The sequence below is a fragment of the Macaca nemestrina genome, chromosome 20, assembly GCF_043159975.1.
Source record: "Macaca nemestrina isolate mMacNem1 chromosome 20, mMacNem.hap1, whole genome shotgun sequence".
NCBI classification, from domain to species: Eukaryota; Metazoa; Chordata; class Mammalia; order Primates; family Cercopithecidae; genus Macaca; species Macaca nemestrina.
This window is the reverse complement of record NC_092144.1, coordinates 44,878,292-44,901,779: the sequence shown is the minus strand read 5'-3', so window position 1 is coordinate 44,901,779 and position 23,488 is coordinate 44,878,292. Positions and strand designations below refer to the sequence as shown.

Here is a 23,488-nt window from a genome sequence, read left to right as displayed (position 1 = left end):
CTCGGCGCGGGGCGTCGCGCCCAGTGACGTCAGAGCGCCCGTGGCCGGGCCCGGTTGCCAGCGCTCCCGGCCCAGAGCTGTGGGGAGTGACTTCCGGCCATGCGGGACCTCTCCCGCTGCCATCGCTGTCCCCGTCTCCCGAAGTGGAACCCGGCTTGACGTCAAGCGCGACCCCTCGCCCGTGGGCGCAGGCGATCGAGTAAGGGTGGGGCGGGCCTCAAATCCGGATCAGAACCCGCCGTGACCGGCGCAGAAATACGGGACGCAGCTGTGAGCACTGTTTTTTATTTCACCATGGACCCAGCGGCGTGGGGCGTCCGCCCCGGGTGCCCTTCCTCCCCCGGGCAGCCAGATGCAGGAACGGGAGGCACATGTACCGGCCCTGGCCCCTGGGAAGGAAAGAAGGGACCTTTCCGTTTCACTTGTCTCGGCTGAACATGTAGCGGAGGAGGTCGACCACCCGGTGACTGTAGCCATATTCGTTGTCGTACCTGTGGAGGAGGGATTGGCAGGCTCAAGGGGGTTCCTTCCGACCACCCCTTAGTTCCCCGCAAGTCTCCAGCTCCTTTCCCCTTACCATGAAATGAGCTTCACGAAATTGTCATTGAGCGCAATGCCGGCCTTAGCATCGAAGATGGACGAGTGGCTATCACCGACGAAGTCCGTAGAGACGACCTGGGCGTCAGAATTTCAAAGATAAGTGTGTCCGGCAGAGCAAGGACTTCCAGGAGCTGACAGTGCTCTTAGCTCTATCGCCCATCCATGCATTCATCTATTTTTGATGTAGCCCTACTGTGTTCAGTCTCTGGGGACAGGGACCAAGGCACTCTACTGGGGTCTGACCAAAGGGCACAGGTCACAAACACCCTCATGCTGTACCAGTACATCCCTTTCCTAGGAATAATGCAAGCATTTGAAATGGGCCAGTATGGAGGGCCTCTCTGAGGGGTGGCCATGAGCCTGGGTCTAGATGACTAGGAAGATCTCACTGGCTCTGGCCCTCAACACAGCGTCTGAGGTGGAAGGAGCTGCAGGAACGGAGAACCTGAGGGTTTTAGCCCTAGTGTCAGGAAAGGCCACAAGAGTGTTTTCACTCCTGAAAATGGGTGATGCAGTGTGATTCCATTAAAACAAAAGATCCTGGCGACTGTGGGAAAGTGGACCTGCAGGAGTTAATGCAGGGAGACAGCACCAAGGTAGATGTACGGGGTCGACCATGACCATGGCATCCACTCCTCACAGAGAAGGCACCTGGCCATGGCCTGGCCCTGAACAAGTATTGAAAAAAATGAGAACTGTTGTCTTTTGTTCACTAAGCATGTATTGGTCACCTGCTGTCTGCCAGGTTGGAGCCCGAAAAGTGAAAACGCAGCCCCTAAATCCCTGTTTTCTTGGAATGCACACACCATTGGGATCAACAGTGACTGACCAGAAATTTCAGGTGAGGAATAGGGCCACAGAAAGAACATCTTTTGAGGGGGTGCCTTGCTGAAGAGGGAGGTTGAAGTAGAGACTTGGAGGAAGTAAGGACAGACTGTGTGGTCATCTGGGGGGGCAAGCATTCCAGACCAAAGGAACAGGAAGTGCAAAGGCCCTGAGGCAGGGAGATCTCCCTTCCCGCCCTGCAGTTTCTGTCTTGACACATTGAGAGCAGCTCCCTGGCAAGTGGAAATCATGTCCATCCCCAGAGGGCTCCTCCCAGGGTCTCCTCTCCTCAGCCCCTACCTCATCCTCGGTGTAGGCAAGGATGCCAGCCATGGGCCCCTTGGCTGCTGCTTTTATAGCCTCCTTGATGGCTGAGTAGGGGGCAGGCTGGGCGAGACGGCAGGTCAGGTCCACAACAGACACATCCGGGGTTGGTACCCGGAATGCCATCCCTGTCAGCTTCCTGGAGAATCCCCCATGAAGAACAGGAGTCAGAACTTAGGGACGTTGCCTTCCAATCCCCCTTGCCCTGTGGCCGGGCCAGGCTCCTGCTTTCCCCTTAAGGACTGAGGGCCAGGCCAGTCCTCCCGGGGTATGCCCCCACCCTGGTTGCGGCTTCTTGTTCTCATACCCTTTGAGCTCTGGGATGACTTTGGTCACGGCTTTCGCAGCCCCAGTGGAGGCTGGGATGATGTTCTGGTGGGCACCCCGCCCATCTCTCCAGGCCTTCTTTGATGGCCCATCCACTGTCTTCTGGGTGGCCGTGTAGGAATGGACTGTGGTCTTGGGGAAGAGAAGGACCAAGATGAGGCCTTCATGGTCCTAAGCTCCCATACCTCTTTTTTTCCAGGACTAGGGTAGTGGCCTAGGTGTGGAGGCTGGTGGGGCCACCACCACAGACCACAGGAGGGGACGTGTGCAGGCCAGGGTCCAGCCTTGACTGAGGGTTGTACAGTGTTTTAAAACACTTCTGCACTGGTGGGCCTCTCCTCCCGAAACCAATCTCTCCCTCTTAACTCCATATAGTAAGCAAGGCCTGGGAAGAAAAGGTTGGGGTTTCCCTGCCATCCTGCCCCAGCCCCTCATCCTCAACTCACCATCAACCCTTCCACGATCCCAAATCGCTCGTGGATGACCTTGGCAAGGGGGGCCAAGCAGTTGGTGGTGCAGGACGCGTTGCTGCAACAGCCAAGGTGTGCACGGGCACTGTGAGGTGAGTTGCAGAGCCACCCCTCCACCCTTACCCCTCTTGGGGTATGCACGCAGACTTGGTTTTGTGAAACGTCAGGATGAGGGTGAGAGGGATCTGTGCAGACACCGTCAGACTGCAGGAGGCACCGAGATGCAGCTGGGGAGGCTCCCCACGCTTGTCCTCCAGAAGTCATGCGTGTTTAGCAGATAGTTTCGGGAAGGAGAAGTAGAAGCCGAGTGACCAGGAATCCAGTGGAGCTGAGAGTGGGGAGGGCGAGTCTACCCTCCCTCCCACACATTGCAGGATGTCGCTGCCCCCCTTACCTCACAATGTTCATGGAGCCAGGGTTATAGTTGTTTTCATTCACACCCATGACGAACGTTGGTGCGTCTGGCGAGGGTGCGGAGATGACCACACGCTGAGCACCTGCTGAGATGTGGGTCTGGGGAGGAAGCGCGGTGTCAGGTGCTTCTGGCGCCATCATCCCCCCAGCTGGCCCTGGACACCTCTCCCCGGCTTACCGAAGCTGCCTCTATGGAGAGGTACACGCCTGTGGACTCCACCACGTAGGGGCTCCCGACATCCCTCCAGGGGATCTGTTTGGGCTCCTTGCTGTGGGGTAGTGGCAGGGCTGAGTCAGTCTCCCCTGCTTGAGCCCCACCTTCATAGTCCACGGCCTTCACCATTTGAAAGGTTGAGCAGATGCTGGCCCACCTGCAACTACCTGCATCCCCCACCGACATACCTACTTGCTCCAGATGAGCTCCACCCCGCTGGCCTGGCTTTTCACCACTGCCCCACTTCGGACCACCTTCCTTTTGTTGATTGCACCACCTCTGCTATGCCTGGGTACAGGCGGTGACCTCCCCAACTCAGCCCTCAACCTCCTTAGAGGCGCCAACCCTGACTGCTGTCAGCCAGCTCAGACCCTTTCTCCGTATGCTGCCTGGGATATGGACTCTGTGACTGTGAGGCCTGCCCAGCTGCTTTCTGGTCCCTAACCCCGACAACCTCGCCACGAACCCTCCTAGATCCTCAGTTCCTGCAATAGGAAGCTGGCTGCCAAGGGCCAGGAGAGTCCCTGAAAACAGACACTGCATTAAAGAGAAAGCTCCTGGAGGACGCCTGAAGCCTGAGGCAGCCTTGGGGTAGCAGTGGCTCGTGGTTTACATTAGAAAGGTAAGTGGGGGGAGGTTTCTGGTTTCCTGTTTTATAAATTTACGTTTTTTTATTTTTTTTGAGACGGAGTCTCGCTCTGTGGCCCAGGCTGGAGTGCAGTGGCCGGATCTCAGCTCACTGCAAGCTCCGCCTCCCGGGTTCACGCTATTCTCCTGCCTCAGCCTCCCGAGTAGCTGGGACTACAGGCGCCCGCCACCTCGCCCGGCTAGTTTTTTGTATTTTTTAGTAGAGACGGGGTTTCACCGTGTTAGCCAGGATGGTCTCGATCTCCTGACCTCGTGATCCACCCGTTTCGGCCTCCCAAAGTGCTGGGATTACAGGCTTGAGCCACTGCGCCCGGCCCTAAATTTACGTTTTAACTTGGTATTTTGACAAACGTTTGTATTTGAAACACATTAAACATCTAGTATTGCCATTATCTACTTGGCTTTAGCAAACAAGCATTAAGTGAATATACCTTCCCAGGTTTATTGCGAGTAACCGAGTAACCGAGTGCTTTCCTTCTGTGATTCTCGGTTATGTGGGTCTGTTTCTTTTGCGCTTGAGCCTGCCCCCCTCAATGGGGGGTTCAATCAATGTTTGTGGGGTTGGTTTGTTTGTTTTGAGACAGGGTCTTCTTCTGTCGCCCAGGCTGGGGTGCAGTGGTGCAATCAGAGCTCACTGCTGCCTTGATCTTCCTGGCTCAAGCCATCCTCCTGCCTTGGCCTCCTGAGCAGCTTGGGACTACAGGTGCACACTACCATGCCCAGCTAAATTTTAATTTTTTTTGTAGAGATGGGCTCTCACTTTTGTTTCCCAGGGTGCTTTAGAACCCCTGGGCTCAAGTGATCCTTGGCCTCCCACAGTGCCGGGATTACAGGTGTAAGCCACCGTGCCTGGCCTCATGGGTTTTCTTTGTTTGTTTTGTTTTGTTCTGTTTCGTTTTGTTTTTGAGACAGAGTCTCACTCTGTCACCCAGGCTGGAGTGCAGTGGCACGATCTTGGCTCACTGCAACCTCCACCTTCCAGGTTCAAGCAATTCTCCTGCCTCCGCCTCCTGAGTAGCTGGGGTTACAAGCATGCGCTACCACACCTGGCTAGTTTTTTGTTGTTTTTTGTATTTTTAATGGTCACGGGTTTTGCTGTGTTTGCCAGGCTGGTCTCAAACTCCTGACCTGAAGTGATCCGCCCACCTCAGCCTCCCAAAATGCTGGGATGACAGGCATGAGCCGCTGCACCTGGCCTCATGTTTTTTTTTTTTTTTTTGGTCAGCCATTTTATACATGTTTACTGAACACCTGTCCTGTGCCCATATTCTAAGTGCCTTACCTGTATTAAACTCACGTAACCTTCACAACCCAATGAGGAAGTGCTACCACTGCCATTTTTTGCATTTTTTAACCGCTGTCGGGGCGGAGGGGAGGGGAGTGAGAGGGAGAGCCTGCTGGAGTGCAGGTGGCTGGCCCCAGCTCGGGTCTGCACTCCTGTTTCCACTGCCTGAATGAATGGATGAATCGGCCACCAGGCAAGGCCCCAGGCAAGGCCATAGTACATGGTTATCCTCTTCCTGTCTCCTGCTCTGTCAGTCCGCTTTCCATCATCTGGCCCAACTAGCTCTTCTCAGCTACCCCCATTTCCTGCCTTCCAAATTAGGGACACTTCCACTTCCTCTGCAGCAATTGCTGACTTGGCCTGAGGCAAGGAATGTGCCCCAGAAGACCCCAGGCCCTCCCCAAGGCTGCCATGGGCCCCAGCCTCCTGCCCACCGGCTGTTTTGAGGATTCCATTTGTTTATTCAAAGGAAGTTCTTCATGTCTACCAGGGCCTGTACCTGCTAATGCCAGAGCAACTGTGGTGGCACCAGTTGACAGAGCCCTCCCTGCAAGGCCATGGCCTTGTGGGAAGTGCCTGTTTAAGTGTCCACAAACACGTGTTCACGCCACTTGTGCTCCCAGCTACCGCTGTGGTGGGTTCCCCATCACATCGGGGAACTGAGGCTCAGGCGAGTTTGGTCCCTTGCCCAAGGTTACCCAGCCAGCTAGCGGCAGCGCAGGGCAGAGTGCAGGCACACAGCTTGGCTTATGCAGCCCAACAGTGCAGGGGTGGAGAGGGGGCTGGAGGGGCGGGGAACCACGTTGCATTGCACGAGTGACCAGAGAAGGCACCACCCGGGTTGGGGCCGTGGATGGAGGGGGCAGCTAGGTGGGGAAGGGGGATGACTCCAAGTGGTAGGAATGGTGGTGGCCACGTTGAAGTCTGCGTGATAACTACGGTGCTGGAGTTGTTTCTGCTGTGTTGATTTCAAACTTGGATTAAGCAGCTTTCTTCCGTTTTCGCTGACTCTCCTGTCTCTGCCCCCCACCCACAAACTTCCTGCACCCATCCCTGCTCGTTTATCACTCACCCTACCCCCAGTAACTACAAGCAGAAGGGCTGAGATTAGATCTGTGGGGAGGGGCGCTGGGGAGGCTGCAGACCCTGCCTGGGCCCGGACAGGGTTCACTAGTGTGCCTGTGTGTATGTGCATGTGTGCGTGCCTGTGGGTGTGTGTGTGTAAAAGCCCCAGGCAGCCACAGAGCCAGGTGTGGCTAATAGTTTATATTAAAAAGGTGAATGTCAGCCAAAAATAAAATTCTAAGCTCTCCCAACTAACTGAATGCAGCCCTTCTCTCGGCCCAGGGCATTCTCAAGTAAACCTGAAACACTGGTTCAGGCCATGATGGGAATGGATGTTCGGATGTTCGCACAAGCCTCATTATACCTTCCTCTCTTTGGATTTCAGGCACAGTTGACCAGCAGTGGTCAGTGGGAGCTGAATAGGTGTGGGGGTGAAGGGGAATCAAGAGTTGAGTTCTGGACATGTTGATATGCCCACGAGAAAACATACCAATGTGTGTTAAAGCAAAATGTGATGGCTCGCGCCTGTAACCCCAGCACTCTGAGAGGCCAAGGTGGGAGGATTGCTTGGGGCTAGGAGTTTGAGACCAGCCTGGGCCAAATGGCAAGACCTCATCCTACAGAAAATTTGCCAGATATGGTGGCTTGTGTCAGCTACTCGGGAGGCCGAGGTGGGAGGATCACTTGAGCCCGGGAGGTCAAGGCTGCGGTGAGCTATGATTACACCACTGCATTCCATACTGGGCAAGAGAGTGATACCTCGTCCCTAAAAAAAAAAAAAATAAAAAGCATTCTTGAGTACAGTGAGATATCTTTTTAGATTAGTGCTTCTTAACCACTTTAGGGGTGAAGGACCTATCTGAGACTTCCCTCTTCAAATTAGTACCTAGAGGCATGCACATGCAATTTTGGGGGCGGTTTCAGAACCCCATGTGAGAGGCTGGAATCCCATTTTAGCCACCTCCACATCCCCTGTCTCACTATGTCACAGCCGTGCATCAGACAGATGCTCTCCTTACCACTGGTAGACAGAGATCTCGTGGTTGTCCACGACCAGCTGTCCGTTCCTGAATTCCACACTTCCCTTGTATCGGCCGTGGGTGGAGTCATACTTAAACATGTACACCTGTGGGCGATGGAATGGCTCCCAGTCTTGGGGTGGCAGGGCGAGGATCCCTAGAGAGTCCCCTCTTTGGTGAAGGCCTCACATTGCAGCTGAGAGCCTTCCATATGGCTTCCCTGAGCCCCCTTCCCACCCTAGTCCCACCCTGCTGTTCCTGCCCCCTGCCAGCTACTGACCATGTATTCCGGGTCAATGAATGGATCATTCACAGCCACCACCTTAACACCCTTCTCCATGCAGGCGCGCAGGACCAGGCGACCGATGCGTCCAAATCTGGCCGGGGACAGACAGAGGAAGGGATGGGAGAGAGGGGGTGATGGAGAGGAGGCTGGTCGGGAATCCTTAATCCAGGGGAAGAAGGCAACCACCTCTGTGCCAGCCATGGTCATCTCTTGCTAAGATGACCTAACCAGCCCCTTCACTGCTTTTTCAGCTCCCTCTCCCAATCCGTTCCCTAACCCCTATTTTTTTTTTTTTTTTTTTTTTGAGACGGAGTTTAGCTCTTTTGCCCAGGCTGGAGTGCAGTGGTGCTATCTGGGCTTATTGCAACCTCTGCCTCCTGGGTTCAAGTGATTCTCCTACCTCAGCCTCCCAAAGAGCTGGGACTACAGGCACATACCACCGCACCTGGCTAATTTATATATATATATATATATATATATATATATATATATATATATATATATATATATTTTTTTTTTTTTTTTTTTTTTTTTTTTTTGAGATGGAGTCTCGCTCTGTCGCCCAGGCTGGAGTGCAGGGGCCGGATCTCAGCTCACTGCAAGCTCCGCCTCCCAGGTTTATGCCATTCTCCTGCCTCAGCCTCCCAAGTAGCTGGGACTACAGGCGCCCGCCACCACGCCTGGCTAGTTTTTTTGTATTTTTTTTAGTAGAGACGGGGTTTCACCGTGTTAGCCAGGATGGTCTCGATCTCCTGACCTCGTGATCCGCCCGTCTCGGCCTCCCAAAGTGCTGGGATTACAGGCTTGAGCCACCGCGCCCGGCCTATATTTTTTATAGAGACGGGATTTCGCCATGTTGGCCAGGCTGGTCTCGAACTCCTGACCTAAAGTTGATAGACCCGCCTTAGCCTCCCAAAGTGCTGGGATTACAGACCTGAGCTACCGTGCCTGGCTCCTAACCCCTATTCTTAACCTTGTAGCTGGATGGATCTTTTATTTGTTCATTAAACAATTAAAAATATTTTTTTTTGTAGAAACAGGGTCTCGCTATGTTGCCCACGCTGGCCTCAAACACCTGGTCTCAAACTCCTGGTCTCAAAGGATTCTCCTGCTTCGGCCTTCCAAAGTGCTGGGTTTACGGGTGTGAGCCTGGATGGATCTTTTAAAGCTTCAAGACAGATTACGTCACTTGCCATGAAAACATCCCCGACTGTCCATTAGTAAAACAAGATCCACATTCCTCACTGTGGTGTAGCAGCTGCCCTGCTGGGCTTCCCACCGGCCTCCCTCCTTTTTCCTTTGCTTGGTGGACACCAGCCACTGTGACTTCCTGGCTGTCCCTGAACACATGGAACTCGCCTCTGCCCCAGAATCATTGCTTGTCCCGCTGCCTGGAAGACTCCTTCCCCGGCAAGGTGTCCTGAGAGCTGGCTGCGCCTCATCACTGTGATCCAACCCCAATGACACCTTCTCCCTGAGGCCTTCCCTGATCACTGGCAAAGGCTGCCCTCTCCAGCCTTACTTTTCCGCTGGGTTCTACGCTGTTCCCAGCACACTCTACTGAACAATGTCGTTTCTTTATTTGATTACTGTCTTCCCCACCAGAATGTGGGCTGGGCGTGGGGCCCTGTCTGCCTTACTCCGGGCTATTTCTCCAGGGTCGTCGGAATGAAAGCATTGATGGGGGGCAATGTGGAGGTGCCTCCAGTTAGCGGCCAGAGGAAGGGCTGGGCTCTAAGGCTTCAGACTGATCAGGGGCTGGAGTAGACTCACCCATTGATGCCCACAGTCAGCTCCCGGGGCGCAGGCCCCATCTTAGGAGGAGGAGTAGCAGGGCGAGGAGGCGGTGATGGTGGCGGCGGCGGCTTTATTTCCTCCCTGACTGGTGTGGGCTCTGGTTGTGGCTGGGGCTCTATTTCAACCTTGGGCTCAGGTGGAGGCGGTGGTCTGGTCACTATGCGGGGAAAGGGAGGGAAAATGGGTTGCGCGACCACCAAAGTGAAAGAGAATAAACTGTCTTTGCTGCCTAGAATCTGTTGCTGGTTCCTGGCCCCTAGTGACCAACTATTTAGCCCAGTGTTTCCCAAACCCACTTTCTCTACAGAATAAACTTGTTTAAAATATCGATCCCAAGGGCTCTTTCCTGAGATTCTAATTCACTGGGTATGTACTTTCGTTTTCTTTTTTTTTTTTTTTCCTGAGACGGAGTATTGCTCTGTCACCCAGGCTGGAGTGCAGTGGCCTGATCTCGGCTCACTGCAACCTCCGCCTCCTGGGTTCAGGCGATTCTCCTGCCTCAGCCTCCCGAGTAGCTGGGATTATAGGCACCTGCCATGGCGCCTGGCTACTTTTTGTATTTTTAGTACAGGTGGGGTTTCACCATGTTGGCCAGGCTGGTCTCGAACTCCTGACCTTAGGTGATCCACCCGCCTCGGCCTCCCAACGTGCTAGGATTACAGGAGTGAGCCACCGCACCCAGCCTGGGTATGTACTTTCAACATAGATCGCTTGGGGTGACATTCTCTGTGCCTCAGTTTCCTCCTCTGTAAGGTGAGATAATAGTACTTTTCTTAGAGGGTTGTTGTGAAGATTAAATGAGGTAATACATAGAGTGCTTATGACCAAGCCCAGGAAACGTTTGACATGCATTAGTATTTTGGAGATTGTTCCCCGAACTTGTCCAATAATTGATTTAGCCCAGTGGTCCCGAAACTGTTCCAATGATAGGAATCATCAGAGTGGTCAGGCGTGGTGGCTCACGCCTGTAATCCTGGCACTTTGGGAGGCCAAGGTGGGTGGATCACTTGAGGTCAGGAGTTCAAGACCAGCCTGACCAACGTGGAGAAACCCATTCTCTACTAAAAATACTGTAATCCCAGCTCCTAGCGGGGCTGAGGCAAGAGAATCTCTTGAACCTGGGAGGCAGAGGTTGCAGTGAGCCGAGATTGTGCCACTGCACACCAGCCTGGGCGACAGAGTGAGACTCTGTCTCAAAAAAAAAAAAAAAAAAAAAAAAAAAAAAAATCACGTGAGGAGGGCTCTTCCTAGAAAAATTGGACTCTGTAGGTCTGTATGGAGGCCCAGAAATCCTGTTTTTAATAAGCACTCCAGGCCAGGAGCAGTGGCTCACACCTGTAATCCCAGCACTTTGGGAGGCCGAGGTGGGTGGATCACCTGAGATCAGGAGTTCGAGACCAGCCTGACCAACATGGAGAAACCCTGTCTCTTCTAAAAATACAAAAAAAATTAGCGAGGTATGGTGGCGCACGCCTGTATTCCCAGCTACTCAGGAGCCTGAGGCAGGAGAATCGCTTGAACCCGGGAGTAGGAGGTTGCGGTGAGTCGAGATTGCACCATTGCACTCCATCCTGGGCAACAAGAGTGAAACTCTGTCTCACACACACAAATAAATAAATAAAATAAGCACTCCAGGCATTTCTTATCCCCAGGCAAGCTTAGAGAGTGCCGTGTATCATACTCTGTGAAGCCCATGGAAGCTCGCATTGGCTCCCACCTCTCCACACACACTCCCACTCCCAGACTGTACTTACAAACACCTGCACCTGGTGGTAGCAGCCACCTGAGCTACAGAGGAGGGCTTGAGAAGAGGGGAGAAGTGGAGACTTGGGACCTGGTGGCAGAGAGTTTCAAGCTGGAAAGTCAAGCCTGGCTCAGTCCACACAGACCTGCTGCTCTGTGGACTTGAGCAAGTTAATGAACCTCTTGGGGCTGATCCTCCGCGTTGGGGCTGCTGTGAGGGCTCAGTGAGATCTCGAGGCCCACACATAGGAGCTGATTTTAATAGAGGAGGGAAGTCTGATCCTACGCAGATTCACGAGGAAAGGGAGACAGCAGAGGGTAGAGAGGGGCTGGAAGGGGATAGTGGGAGTCCAAGTTTTTGGCACCACATTAAAGGCATCTGGGAGGTGGTGGGGCTGGGAGCTGGGGGCCAGCTGGCCTGTCTGTCTCCCTGACCTCTCCCTGCTGCCACAGACCTTGTGGCCTGAGGCTGGACTATGGGTGTTTCCAGTGGCTGTCCAAGTTCATGAAGGTGTTAGTGTTTATCGGTGAACTTGAGGATGTTAGAATCCCTGGGGGTTGTTTCTGCTATCGGAGGAAGGGGATTTGTACATCTGGTTCAGGGTGGGAATCTGAGCCCAATGGGTGACCTTTCCGAAGAAAACTCAGATGCTCCTCCTTTCTCAGCACCCCCAGCCTTGCACTTTCTTCCCCTCCACTGTAGGGGTGGGGTGTCTGGGTTAGAGAAAAGCCTGGGGGCTAGCTGGTGCTGTGCGGAGCTCCTCACTACTGTCCTCCCACTGAATCCTGAGAGGCATGCGCTATAAACCCACTTTACAGAGGGGAAAATAAAGCCCGAGGCCACGGAGCAGTGATGCGCAGGGCAGGGGTTCAAGTCTCATGGCTGTTATGGCTGTTAAGCCTGTCTGCTCCTATGTCTTCCAGAGTCTCCTGCACCCAAGCCCTGCCCCCATCCCGGCCACACCTACCCCTGCGGCCCCCGCCCGTGGGAAGTGAGGGAACAGTGTGGGAATGGGGGCAGCCCACCCGGAAGACCTGGTTCCTCCGGCTAGGATGAGTGAGTGTATGTGTGTGTGCGCGCGCCACCCTAGTTGAGAGACTGAGGAAGTAGTTTGCCCTCTCTTAACCTCTGTTGTCCGCTCTGCAAACTGCGGGCACACACTGGCCTTCTCAAGTGGTGGTGAGGCTTCCCTGAGCTCTCGCCTGCGAAGTGGTCAGTACGTCCCCGGCAAGGTTGCAAGTGTCCTTGTTTTGTGCATCACAGGGAGGGCAAAGCCCACCTCACGCAAAGCGCCATGAACATCACTTTTACGTGGAAGCCCAGCACCCCTGGGTTCTCCATGAGCCCCTCCTAAGCCCTCCCACTTTCCGCCACTTTCAGGCTGCAGCCTCCGGTGCGCGCTGGTTTCTGCTCTTTCCACCGCCTGATAGCGGCGCAAAGCCCACCCAGCCCTCGGGGCGGAGGCCCAGTCTCCCCGCCATCGCGGTAGACCCTAGTCTGCCAGCACACTGGCGGGTGTGGAGGGAGGGAGGGCAGACGATCCCCTTGTCCCTAGATGGTGCACACGCCAGGAAGGGCTGTTGGGATGCGGCACAGGTGTGAGGGTGCAGATGCTCCCCATTACCCTTTCCACCCCTCCCCCGCGCCCTCCGCTGCTTCCCTCACCCGGGCACGGCTGTCGCAGCAACTGGACAACAGTGACATTAGTGAGGACGATGTCTCGCTTCGACATGGTCTCTTATAAGGTTATCATTGGCCTGGCTGCCCCGGGACCTGCCGCGATGTTACTGAGGTGCGTGCGGAGCGCCAGGGCTGGTGGGTCCGGGGCTTCTTGCCGTGATGTCACAGTGCCCAGTGATGTCACAGTACACAGTGACGTCACAGTATCCAGTGACGCCACCCAGGAGGCAGTGCCCAAGCCAGAGGCCTGAGACCACCGCATCCCATCCCCATAGAGGCATGGGACCTCAGCATGCTATGCACCACCGTTCCATGGCCACGCTCTGCCGTCTGGAGTGGAATCCCACTTTTTAAAATTATCATTTGTTTATTTATTTTGAGACAGGGTGTCACTCTGTCTCCTAGGCGGAGTGTAGTGGTGCAATCATGGCTCACTGCAGCCTTGAACTCCTGGGCTCAAAGCGATCCTCCCGCCTCGGCCTCCTGAGTAGCTGGGACTACATGTGCAGCCTTCACGGCAGGCTATTTTTATTTTTTATTTTTTTGTAGAGAGAGAGTCTCACTCTTTTGCTCAGGCTGGTCTAGAACTCTTGGGCTCAAGCGATCCTCCCACCTCAGCCTTCCAAAATGCTAGGATTGCAGGAGTGAGCCACCACACCCAGCCTGGAATTCCACCTTTTACACCGTCCTGAAAGCCTTTTCCTCCTCTCTGTCTCCTGAAGTACACAGTCTCCATACTGTTCCTTGGCTTCTCCCCCCGGAGTGACTCTAGCTGCCTCCATATCCCTGGAAAACCCACCCAGGGCTTCCCTTGGCTGCCTCTTGGTTTCCCACCCTTTAAGAGAGGCTTTCTAGACTCCCCATCTAAGTTCCCTCCTTTCTCTGTCACTGTCAGCCGTCACCCCCTTCCCCCCAATCTCTGCCCATCTTCCAGGAAGCCTTGTCTGACTTCTCCATTCTGGGTTATGTTCCAATGTGCAAAATTTCTCTAGGGCTACACTGTCTATGTTTTTATTTTCCTTAGAGCACATGTCTCTCTAAAAATTGTTTTCTTGCCAACTGTCTTTGCCCACTAGACTATAAGCTCTGAGAGACCAGGGACGTCATCTCTGTCACTTCTATATCCCATTGACAAGAAAGGTGTTTGGCACTTAAAAGGTGTTTGTGAGCTGGGCGCAGTGGCTCATGCCTGTAATCTCAACACTTTGGGAGGCCGAGGTGGGAGGATCACTTGAGCCCATGAGTTTGAGACCAACATGGGCAACGTGGCAAAACCCTGTATCTACAAAAAATTAAAAAATTAGCCAGGTGTGTTGGTGCACACCTGTCGCTCCAGTTATTAGGGAGACTGAGGTGGGAGGATCACTTGAGCCTGGGAGGTCAAGGCTGCAGTGAGCTGTGATTGTGTCACTGCACTCCAGCCAGGTGACAGAGCAAGACCCTGTCTGAAAATCGGAAAAAGGCATTAGCCCAATAAACTATGCCTGAATGAATAAATGTCAATTCCTGAGGTTTCATCTGATCGCTAATCTTTTCTTTTCTTTTCTTTTTTTGAGACAGAGTTTCTCTCTTGTTGCCTGGGCTGAAGTGCAATGATGTGATATTGGCTCAGCACAACCTCTGCCTCCTGGATCCAAGTGATTCTCCCGCCTCAGCCTCCTCAGTAGCTGGGACTACAGGCATGCGCCACTACACCTGGCTAATTTTTTTTTTTTTTTTTTTTTTGTATTTTTAGTAGAGATGGGGTTTCACCATGTTGGCCAGGCTGATCTCAAACTCCTGACCTCAGGCGATCCATCTGCCTGGGCCTCCCAAAGTGCTGGGATTACAGGCGGGAGCCACCTTGCCCGGCCCTGATTGCCAATCTTATCACACTCTTCACGTCACATCTTCTCGCAGCACCCATTCTTTTCCTTGTAGCTTTTCATGTAGTTTGTCATGATCTATTGATTGGTTTATTTGTTCGATGTCTCCCCCTTGGGCTCTAAGCCCCTCACAGGGCTCCCGTTCTTGTTTGTTCACAACTGTGCCTCTAGCACTTAGAACAACACAAAGCAGGTTTTCAATAAACATCTGACAAACCACAAGTGGACAAACAGCTCCCTCCCCTGCAGCCCCGGGGTAGGGGTTTGCTTGCACCTCAGTGACTCACAGGCAGGCACCCTCACCTGCACAGCAGGTTGACACGCAGCTGTGACCAAGATTCGGGGGAGTCGGGGTTTGCGCCAGGAAGGAGCCACCATCCCAGAGAGGGATGGATGCAAGAAGGGGCAGAATGACATAACCTCTTCCTTCCGCCAACATCCATGGGAAATTCATTTGCCAAGCACCTGCCATGGGACTGGGGCAGGGGGAGGTTCTCCTTCTTTGATAGCCTGGGAGAAGAAAGTAAACTGGGTGTACAGGTGAGGAGGTTTTAATGAACTGAGACCAAAACACAGATGATTAATTAAACAAAGGGGGCTACATTTTGGTGTACAATCAAGGAGGTGAAAAATATAACATCGACAAAACCAGGATTAAAAAAGGGCTGATTTTGGCTGGGTGCAGTGGCTCACGCTTATAATCCCAGCACTTTGGGAGGCCGAGGCAGGTGGATCACCTGAGGTCAGGAGTTTGAGACCACCCTGGCCAACATGGTGGAACTCCATCCTACTAAAAATACAAAAATTACCCAGGTGTGGTGGCGTGTACCTGTAATCCCAGCTACTCAGGAGGCTGAGGCAGGAGAATTGCTTGAACCTGGGAGGCAGAGGTTGCAGTGAGCTGAGATCACGCCGCTGTACTCCAGCCTGGGGGATAGAGCGAAACTGTGCCTCCAAAAAAACAAAAAGAAGATGGAACACAGTTCAAAGTGGGAGAAACGCCACCTCTTGATCTCCGGGTGGATTAGGATTCTGACACTCATCACCCACTCTTCTCTGCCCAGCCACCTCCTGGTGTGGGAAACTCCATCATTTCAGCCCTGGACCAGAGCAGAAAAACCACACCTGAGTTTGCCCAGGAAGTTGGCTTTTTCCCTGGAGTGTGAAACCGGGAAACAGATTTGATGAACTCAAGCTTGGAGAGGTGGCACACTTAGTCACCCTCTATAGGCAGAGCCCAGAGAAGGCAGAAGCTTCTGGGTATCTGTCCTGGGATGCCTGTCTTTGGGTGGAGTCAAGTGTCCAGGAGCTGGAGAGGAACCCTGGGTCCTCTGAGGGGAGTGGGCCTTAGCACTCTTGTTTGAGCAAAGCCTGAAAACACGTGCAGATTCTCGCCACACCTGGGCACCCACACACATAGCTCTGCCACCTCCAGCTGCTCACACCCTGCACATTCCTTCCTGCCTGGCCTTCCCACCAGCAATCCCACCTCCACCCCTCTCTCAGTCTCTCCCCTTGGCACCAAAACCCAAATATCTTTCACCCTTGCACCCACTGTAGCCACCCACTGGCTCTTGTTCTGGTCTTAGCCTCCTCCAAACCGGCTCCTAGATCCATCTGCTGCCCCAAGCCTGCCCACCACCACCTGCCCTTCCTTCTAATGCCCTTTTCATGCCCAAGGTCAGACTCTCAGCTGTTTCCCCTCCAACCTGAGCCAAAATGTCAACGCTTGGAGCTTCAGGTTGGGGCTTAGGAGGGCCCATGCGGGGAGGGCAGGAAGGATGAGCGCCTGGCCCCAGCCCAGGTTCTGTCTCACAGGCTCCTGCTGCCCCGGGTCTTCGGCCCCTCCCCGTGGCTGCCTCGACCGGCTTTTCAGGAGACACTGCGTCCTGTTCCAGCTCATGGCAATCAGCCCCCTGCCCTTGCCCAAGGGCTGGGAGGCAGGCGGTCTGGGTTCTGTGACAGGAATGATATCCCGCCTCCAAAATCCGCAACACTCCCCAAGAGACCCTATGCTGTCCTGGCGACCTAGGCGCCCTTCCCTCCAGCACCCTGTGAAACCCAGACTTGGGCTTGGAGTCTCTTCCTTTGGCTTCCTTGAATCTATCCATTTGTCCAGTCAATAAATATTTACTGAACCCCAGGCAGTGTTCAAGAAGCTATGAATACAGCAGTGACCAACATGACCAATTTACATTCCTAGTAGGTGAGACAAGCAATAAAAAATAAAGATAATTTCAGAATTTTTTTTTTTTTTTTTTTTTTTGCTGTGAAAACAAAAGGGTGATACTACAGAGTATAATTAATGTCATGTTATGGTCAGGGGAGGTTTTCTTTCAAAGTTGGCATTTAAGTCAAGTATGGATGAGGAGGAGCCAGCCATGTAAAGATCTGGGTTCTGCATTCCAGGCAGAGAGAGGAGCATGTGCAAAGGCCCTGTAGCAAGAATGAGCTTGGTGTGTTTGTGGAACAGGGAGAAGGCCTGTGTGGCTGGAATGGAATGAGTGAAGGGCAGGGGCCGGCCCACAAGAATGAGGTCTGATGACTCCCTCAAACCCCCTAGGGTTCTTCCCTCTCCAGACGGTGCCTCCCATCATTGTAGCCCCTCACTGCTGGGGGAGCTGGAGGCTTAGATGCCTGAGAGGAGTGAGGTGTTGAGGAATCCCCTGCATCCCAGGGACAGAGAGTGGTGGAAGGTGGGTTTGAGAGAGAGGAGTCCTGGACAGTGGGTGAGGAATGAAAAGAGGAGGTGGTTGGAAGGGCAGACACCCATCTCTGGGGTGGAGGGCAAGAAGCAAAGATGCCAGAGTTCTTCTCCATCCATGACTCACCCTCTCTTCCTCCTCCTCTCCATTGCTCAACTCCAAATCTCCCTGGGAAACACCTCCTTGACTGAGGACCAAGTCAGTGCCTCACAGAGGTAATTGAGTCATGAGGGGTGGAGAAGAGGGCTAGAGGGAGAGAGAATAAATAGCAGTGTGGCTTCCCAGGCTCCTCTCTGCATCCTCCCCGACCTTCCCAGCAATATGCATCTTGCACATCTGGTCAGCTCCTGCTCCCTCCTTCTGCTACTGGGGGCCCTGCCTGGATGGGCGGCCAGCGATGACCCCATTGAGAAGGTCATTGAAGGGATCAACCGAGGGCTGAGCAATGCAGAGAGAGAGGTGGGCAAGGCCCTGGATGGCATCAACAGTGGAATCACGCACGCTGGAAGGGAAGTGGAGAAGGTTTTCAACGGACTTAGCAACATGGGGAGCCACACCGGCAAGGAGTTGGACAAAGGCGTCCAGGGGCTCAACCACGGAATGGACAAGGTAGCCCATGAGATCAACCATGGTATTGGACAAGCAGGAAAGGAAGCAGAGAAGTTTGGCCATGGGGTCAACAACGCTGCTGGACAGGTTGGGAAGGAGGCAGACAAACTGATCCACCATGGGGTCCATCACGGGGCCAACCAGGCGGGAAGTGAGGCAGGGAGGTTTGGCCAGGGGGCCCACCATGCTGCGGGGCAGGCTGGAAATGAGGCTGGGAGGTTTGGCCAGGGTATCCACCATGCTGCAGGGCAGGCAGGAAACGAGGCAGGGAGGTTTGGCCAGGGGGCCCACCATGGTCTCAGTGAGGGCTGGAAGGAAACAGAGAAGTTTGGCCAGGGGATCCACCATACTGCTGGTCAGGTTGGGAAGGAGGCAGAGAAGTTTGGCCAGGGGATCCACCATGCTGCTGGTCAGGTTGGGAAGGAGGCAGAGAAGTTTGGCCAGGGGGCCCACCATGCTGCTGGTCAGGTTGGGAAAGAGGCAGAGAAGGTTGGCCAGGGGGCCCACCATGCTGCTGGTCAGGTTGGGAAGGAGGCAGAGAAGTTTGGCCAGGGGGCCCACCATGCTGCGGGGCAGGCCGGAAATGAGGCTGGGAGGTTTGGCCAGGGGGCCCACCACGCTGTGGGGCAGGCCGGAAATGAGGCTGGGAGGTTTGGCCAGGGGGCCCACCACGCTGTGGGGCAGGCCGGAAATGAGGCAGGGAGGTTTGGCCAGGGTATCCACCATGCTGCAGGGCAGGCGGGAAATGAGGCAGGGAGGTTTGGCCAGGGAATCCACCATACTGCTGGTCAGGTTGGGAAGGAGGCAGAGAAGTTAGGCCAGGGGGTCCACCATGCTGCCAGTCAGTTTGGGAAGGAAACAGAGAAGCTCGGCCATGGGATCCACCATGGGGTTAATGAGGCCTGGAAGGAAGCAGAGAAGTTTGGCCAGGGAGTCCACCATGCTGCCTCGCAGGTGGGGAAGGAGGGAGACGGAGCGGTCCAAGGCCTCCATCATGGCATTAGTCAGGCTGGAAGGGAGGCGGGGCAGTTTGGCCACGACATTCACTATGCAGCAGGGCAGGCTGGGAAAGAGGGAGACATAGCAGTCCACGGTGTCCAACCCGGGGTCCATGAGGCCGGGAGGGAGGCTGGGCAATTTGGCCAGGGAGTTCACCACACCCTTGAACAGGCCGGAAAGGAAGCAGACAAAGCGGTCCAAGGGTTCCACACTGGGGTCCACCAGGCTGGGAAGGAAGCAGAGAAACTTGGCCAAGGGGTCAACCATGCTGCTGACCAGGCCGGAAAGGAAGCAGACAAAGCGGTCCAAGGGTTCCACACCGGGGTTCACGAGGCTGGGAAGGAGGCAGAGCAGTTTGGCCAGGGAGTTCACCATACCCTTGAACAGGCCGGAAAAGAAGCAGACAAAGCGGTCCAAGGGTTCCACACTGGGGTCCACCAGGCTGGGAAGGAAGCAGAGAAACTTGGTCAAGGGGTCAACCATGCTGCTGACCAGGCTGGAAAGGAAGTGGAGAAGCTTGGCCAAGGTGCCCACCATGCTGCTGGCCAGGCCGGGAAGGAGCCGCAGAATGCTCATAATGGGGTCAACCAAGCCAGCAAGGAGGCCAACCAGCTGCTGAATGTAGGTGAACAGGGATGGGGAAATGGGGGACATGGGGGTTGGGGGAGGGAAAGGTTAAACCCCTGGGACATTTGGGGGGGTCCACGTAGTCTTCGTTTGGTGAAAGAAGCTTGGGCAGCTGTATCACTGTGCTTCTCCCCTTTCCCCATCTCCCTTACAAAGGAGCTGGTGGTAGCTGGTCAGATAGGGTGAGCCACCTTATCTGCAAAGCATGTATCAGACAGGGTGGTGGGCACTCCTGGTTAAGGGGGCCTCAAGTGGGGACCGTGAAGCCCCTCCTGGGGAATGGGAAACAGTTCCTGAGATCAAGATCTAGTATAGGCACTCACTGCAAAGGCATTGAGTGTTGAGAAAACCTGGTGAGGAGAGTGAGCATGAGGAACAGCTTTTGCAGAGGAGCCTCGGCCTGTGCAATCTTCGTAACTACCCTCTGATGTGGTCAAGATGAGGCTGCTGGCGCCCTGATTCTCAGATAAGGAAACAAAGGCTCAGAGAAGTTAGGGGACGTGCCGAGGTCCTGTGGCTAGTGCCCAGCTTTGGCGGAGGGCAGGCCAGTGTTTTCTTCCCCTACACTGCCCAGCCAGGAGAGTTTTTCTGGAAGGTTTCTCTCACCCATTTATGCAGAGGGAACAGAAGCTGGGTTCAGTGGCTCATGCCTGTAATCCCAGCACTTTGGGAGGCCGAGACAGGCGGATCGCTTGAGGTCAGGAGTTCAAGAGCAAGCCTGGCCAACATGGTGAAACCCCGTCTCTACTAAAAATACAAAAATTAGCCGGGTGTGGTGGCGGGCGCCTCTAATCCCAGCTACTCAGGAGGCTGAGGCAGGAGAATCCCTTGAACCTGGGAATCGGAGGTTGCAGTGAGCCAAGATCGTGCCATTGCACCCCAGCCTGGGCAACAGAGTGAGACTCTGTCTCAAAAAATAATAATAATAAAATAAAATATGTAGAGGGAACAGAGACTGGAGGCAGGCAAATAGCGCCACTCACAACAGAACAGACACCAAGAAGGGAGCGTGGGGAGCAGGAGAGGGTGGACTCCTGTGCGCCCTCACTTTCCAGGCTCCATGAGGGGTCCTGGGATCTGCAAGATGTGACTGGCTCCGAACTCAAAGCCCAGAGCCGCATCTGCCGCCAGACAGAGCCGGGGTGGGGAGGAACGGTGCAGTAGAGGAGTGGGCGCGGCAGGCTGCAGGGTGCCGCGAGCAGAGGTGCACTGTGGGAGTTGGGGCTCACAACAGCAACCGGGGTTGGGGGCGCTGCTGGGGTGCATGGCTGAGTGTCTGGGGCTGGGTTAAGGACGAGGATCAGTGGAGTTAGGGATGCAGCTAGACAGGGCATAGAAGGGTAGATGTGAGATCAGGGCTGAGGTGAAACTAGGTCCTGCTAATGGCATGGGTCCTCTACCTTCCCTTTCCACCAGCCCCTCCTCCGTGACTGAGGGCACTTCGTTAAGGAAATTAAAAGGGGCTTTGGGGAGGAAAAGGTAGCAGGAGGCAGAATGCCCACGGGAGCACAGGCTTTGGGTTTTCTTCTGGATAGTGAGGAGGCAGTGGGTTAAACTGTGCCTCCCACTCCAGCCCCAGTCACCCTGGAGGGGACCAGGTCACTGGGGAAAGGGAACTGGGAGACCCCCAGGATTAAGGGTTTGTAACAAGAGTCTGGGCTTTGTCCACAGGGCAACCATCAAAGCGGATCTTCCGGCCATCAAGGAGGGGCCACAACCACGCCGTTAGCCTCTGGGGTAAGTGCGGACTCCGGGGTAGGGGAGAGAAGGCCCCTGGGAGTTCCCTAGCATGGCTGTGGGTCGGACACTGGAAACTGACCTTCTTGTCCTTGGATTGCAGGCCTCGGTCAACACGCCTTTCATCAACCTTCCCGCTCTGTGGAGGGTGAGTGCCACACGGTGTCTCCTTTCTGCTCTTCGTCCTGATAGACACTCTCACCCTGATCCCTTCCCAGTGTCTGTTGGACCCTCCAACCTGATACCCAGTCCTGGGCTTTCCTCTCTCCACCCGCTCTCTCCCCTTTGCACCCTGCCCTCATCTTTTGGGTGCTTTTCATTTCCACCAAGGCAAACACAAGCTAGCAGAGAAGACCTCCAGGGCCCTGGTGCCCCTGGGAGCCAGGGAGTGGGGAGGGGCTGCTGACTGTTCTCATTCCCTCTCTCTCCCTGTCCTCGTTCCTGACTGACTTCCCTCCTGTCCCCCCACCCTGCTGCAAATGCCTTTGCTTCATGCTGAGAGGAGGAGCCTGTGGCTTTGTCCTCTCCCTGGTGCAAGGTCACCCCAGTGTAGAGGCTCCTATGGAATCCTTGTTCCCACTTGGGGCTCAAAGTAACCTCCTGACTCTCTTTCTTTATTTTAATTTATTGAGACAGAGTCTCACTCTATCTCCCAGGCTGGAGTGCAGTGGCGCAATCTCAGCTCGCTGCAACCGTCACCTCCTGGGTTCAAGTGATTCTCCTATCTCAGCCTCCTGAGTAGCTGGGATTACAGGTGTGCGCCAACATGCCCAGCTAATTTTTGTATTTTTAGTAGAGACGGGGATTTCACCATATCGGCCAGGCTGGTCTCGAACTCCTGATCTCAAGTGATCCCCCCCCCTTCCTTGGCCTCCCAAAGTGCTGGGATTACAGGCATAAGCCACTGTGCCCAGGCTTTTTTTGCATTTATTATATCTGCTGCCTGAGACCGGGTGCAGGCCAGGGTGAGGGTGTGTTACGGAGGAGGAAGGCCCACCCTTGTGTATCCTGGGCTATGGGGGCTGCAGAGCATCCTCTGAGGCTAAACACACGAGGCTTGCTTGTTCCTGCAGAGGCCCCGGCCCCTCTGGCTGCGGGAGCTGGCTTCCTCATGTTCTTAAGTTTAGATGCTGCCTTCCTGAAGCTGTTCCTCAGAACCTAACTCCCGGGCCAGAGCAGCCAGTGCCTCTTGCACTTCTCCTGAGGGGTGGGGCTGAGGCCCTCGTCATGACTGTAGACCCAGCATTCACCCTGCTCTCCTTCTCTCTTCCAGAGCGTCGCCAACATCATGCCCTAAATGGGCACCTGCCCTTGCTGGGAGACTAATGTTGCCGTTGTCACATCAGCTGACATGACCTGGAGGGGCTGGGGGTGGGGGACAGGTTTCTGGAGTCCCTGAAGGGGGTTGTACTGGGATTTGTGAATAAACTCGATACACTATGCTGTCTCATCGTGGTCCCCTGGGCTCCCTAAGGAGGGATGGAGAGGGAGGCGGGAGGGGCTTGTCTTTTCTTGTTACTTTGCTGAAGGAGTCAGGGTGTCTGATGCACAGGGGGGTTGGGCTGGAGATTTCAGGCTGATCAGCCGTAAAAGGGCAGGTAATGGGGGCAAACTACACTTTACTGGGGTGCAAAGTTCGTGCTGGCTAATGGCAGGAGGACTCGTGCAGGGAAAAGCACTGCCGGCCACTGGTGGGGACAGACACACCGGGAAAGAATGGTCTGGGTCCAGGAGGTAGCATCCTCAGTCAAGGGGGTGGGGCGCCAAAAGAATAACAACAATAACTTGTATTTATTGTGCAGTTAAGACATGCCAGGCTGCCTGCCAGGCGCGTTACCTGCATGACATCATTGACTCCTCCCAACCACCCAGTTAGGTGAAAGGGACTGTTATTGCCCCATTTTATAGAGAAGCACGTGGGGGCTTGCACACATTAAGAAACATGACCAAGTTTACACAGTCAGTGAGTGGAGGGAGAGAGACAGTGAAGAGCTACAAAGGATATTCTGGAAAAACAGAGGTCTTTGCCCTTTGGCAGCAGCGGAGAGGGGGAATCGGTGAACAGGAAAAGTGAGACACGGGATGGGGCCGGGGATCCTCTCAGGGGAAGGAGGGGGAAGGATGGAAGGCTCAGGTGGAAGACATGTTGGTGACAGGAGCCACCGAGTGGGGGCACAGAAGGCCCCATTTTCAGATCTGTGCACCATTCAAAGCCCAGAGGAACGACGATTACAATTACTGAGTATAG

The 23,488-nt window shown here is 54.5% G+C and overlaps 2 protein-coding genes across 4 annotated transcripts; one reads left to right on the top strand and one right to left on the bottom strand.

The window, feature by feature from the left end:
- Window positions 1–269: 269 nt before the first annotated feature.
- LOC105495520 (glyceraldehyde-3-phosphate dehydrogenase, spermatogenic) lies at window positions 270–12,866 on the bottom strand. The gene is made up of 11 exons (XM_011765180.2): window positions 12,684–12,866; window positions 9,251–9,431; window positions 7,472–7,568; window positions 7,192–7,298; window positions 3,139–3,229; window positions 2,941–3,059; window positions 2,523–2,604; window positions 2,057–2,208; window positions 1,726–1,888; window positions 578–675; window positions 270–491 (listed from the first exon to the last, which is right to left on the bottom strand). The coding sequence occupies exons 1-11, from the start codon at window positions 12,748–12,750 to the stop codon at window positions 419–421; spliced, it is 1,230 nt and encodes a 409-aa protein (XP_011763482.2). The 5' UTR covers window positions 12,751–12,866; the 3' UTR covers window positions 270–418.
- Window positions 3,223–22,680, top strand: LOC105495519 (suprabasin). 3 transcript variants are annotated; one of them, XM_071086346.1, is made up of 6 exons: window positions 3,223–3,796; window positions 14,259–17,877; window positions 19,048–19,497; window positions 21,175–21,240; window positions 21,344–21,388; window positions 22,514–22,680. In XM_071086346.1, exons 2-6 carry the CDS (start codon window positions 17,590–17,592, stop codon window positions 22,535–22,537), a joined length of 873 nt encoding a protein of 290 aa, XP_070942447.1. In that variant the 5' UTR covers window positions 3,223–3,796; window positions 14,259–17,589; the 3' UTR covers window positions 22,538–22,680. The 3 variants fall into 3 exon arrangements, 2 of the variants coding, with proteins under 2 accessions (XP_070942447.1, XP_024652963.2); XM_024797195.2 differs by having other exon boundaries at window positions 14,259–19,497; XR_011617460.1 differs by lacking the exons at window positions 14,259–17,877; window positions 19,048–19,497; window positions 21,175–21,240; window positions 21,344–21,388; window positions 22,514–22,680 and adding an exon at window positions 8,512–9,509.
- Window positions 22,681–23,488: the final 808 nt, after the last annotated feature.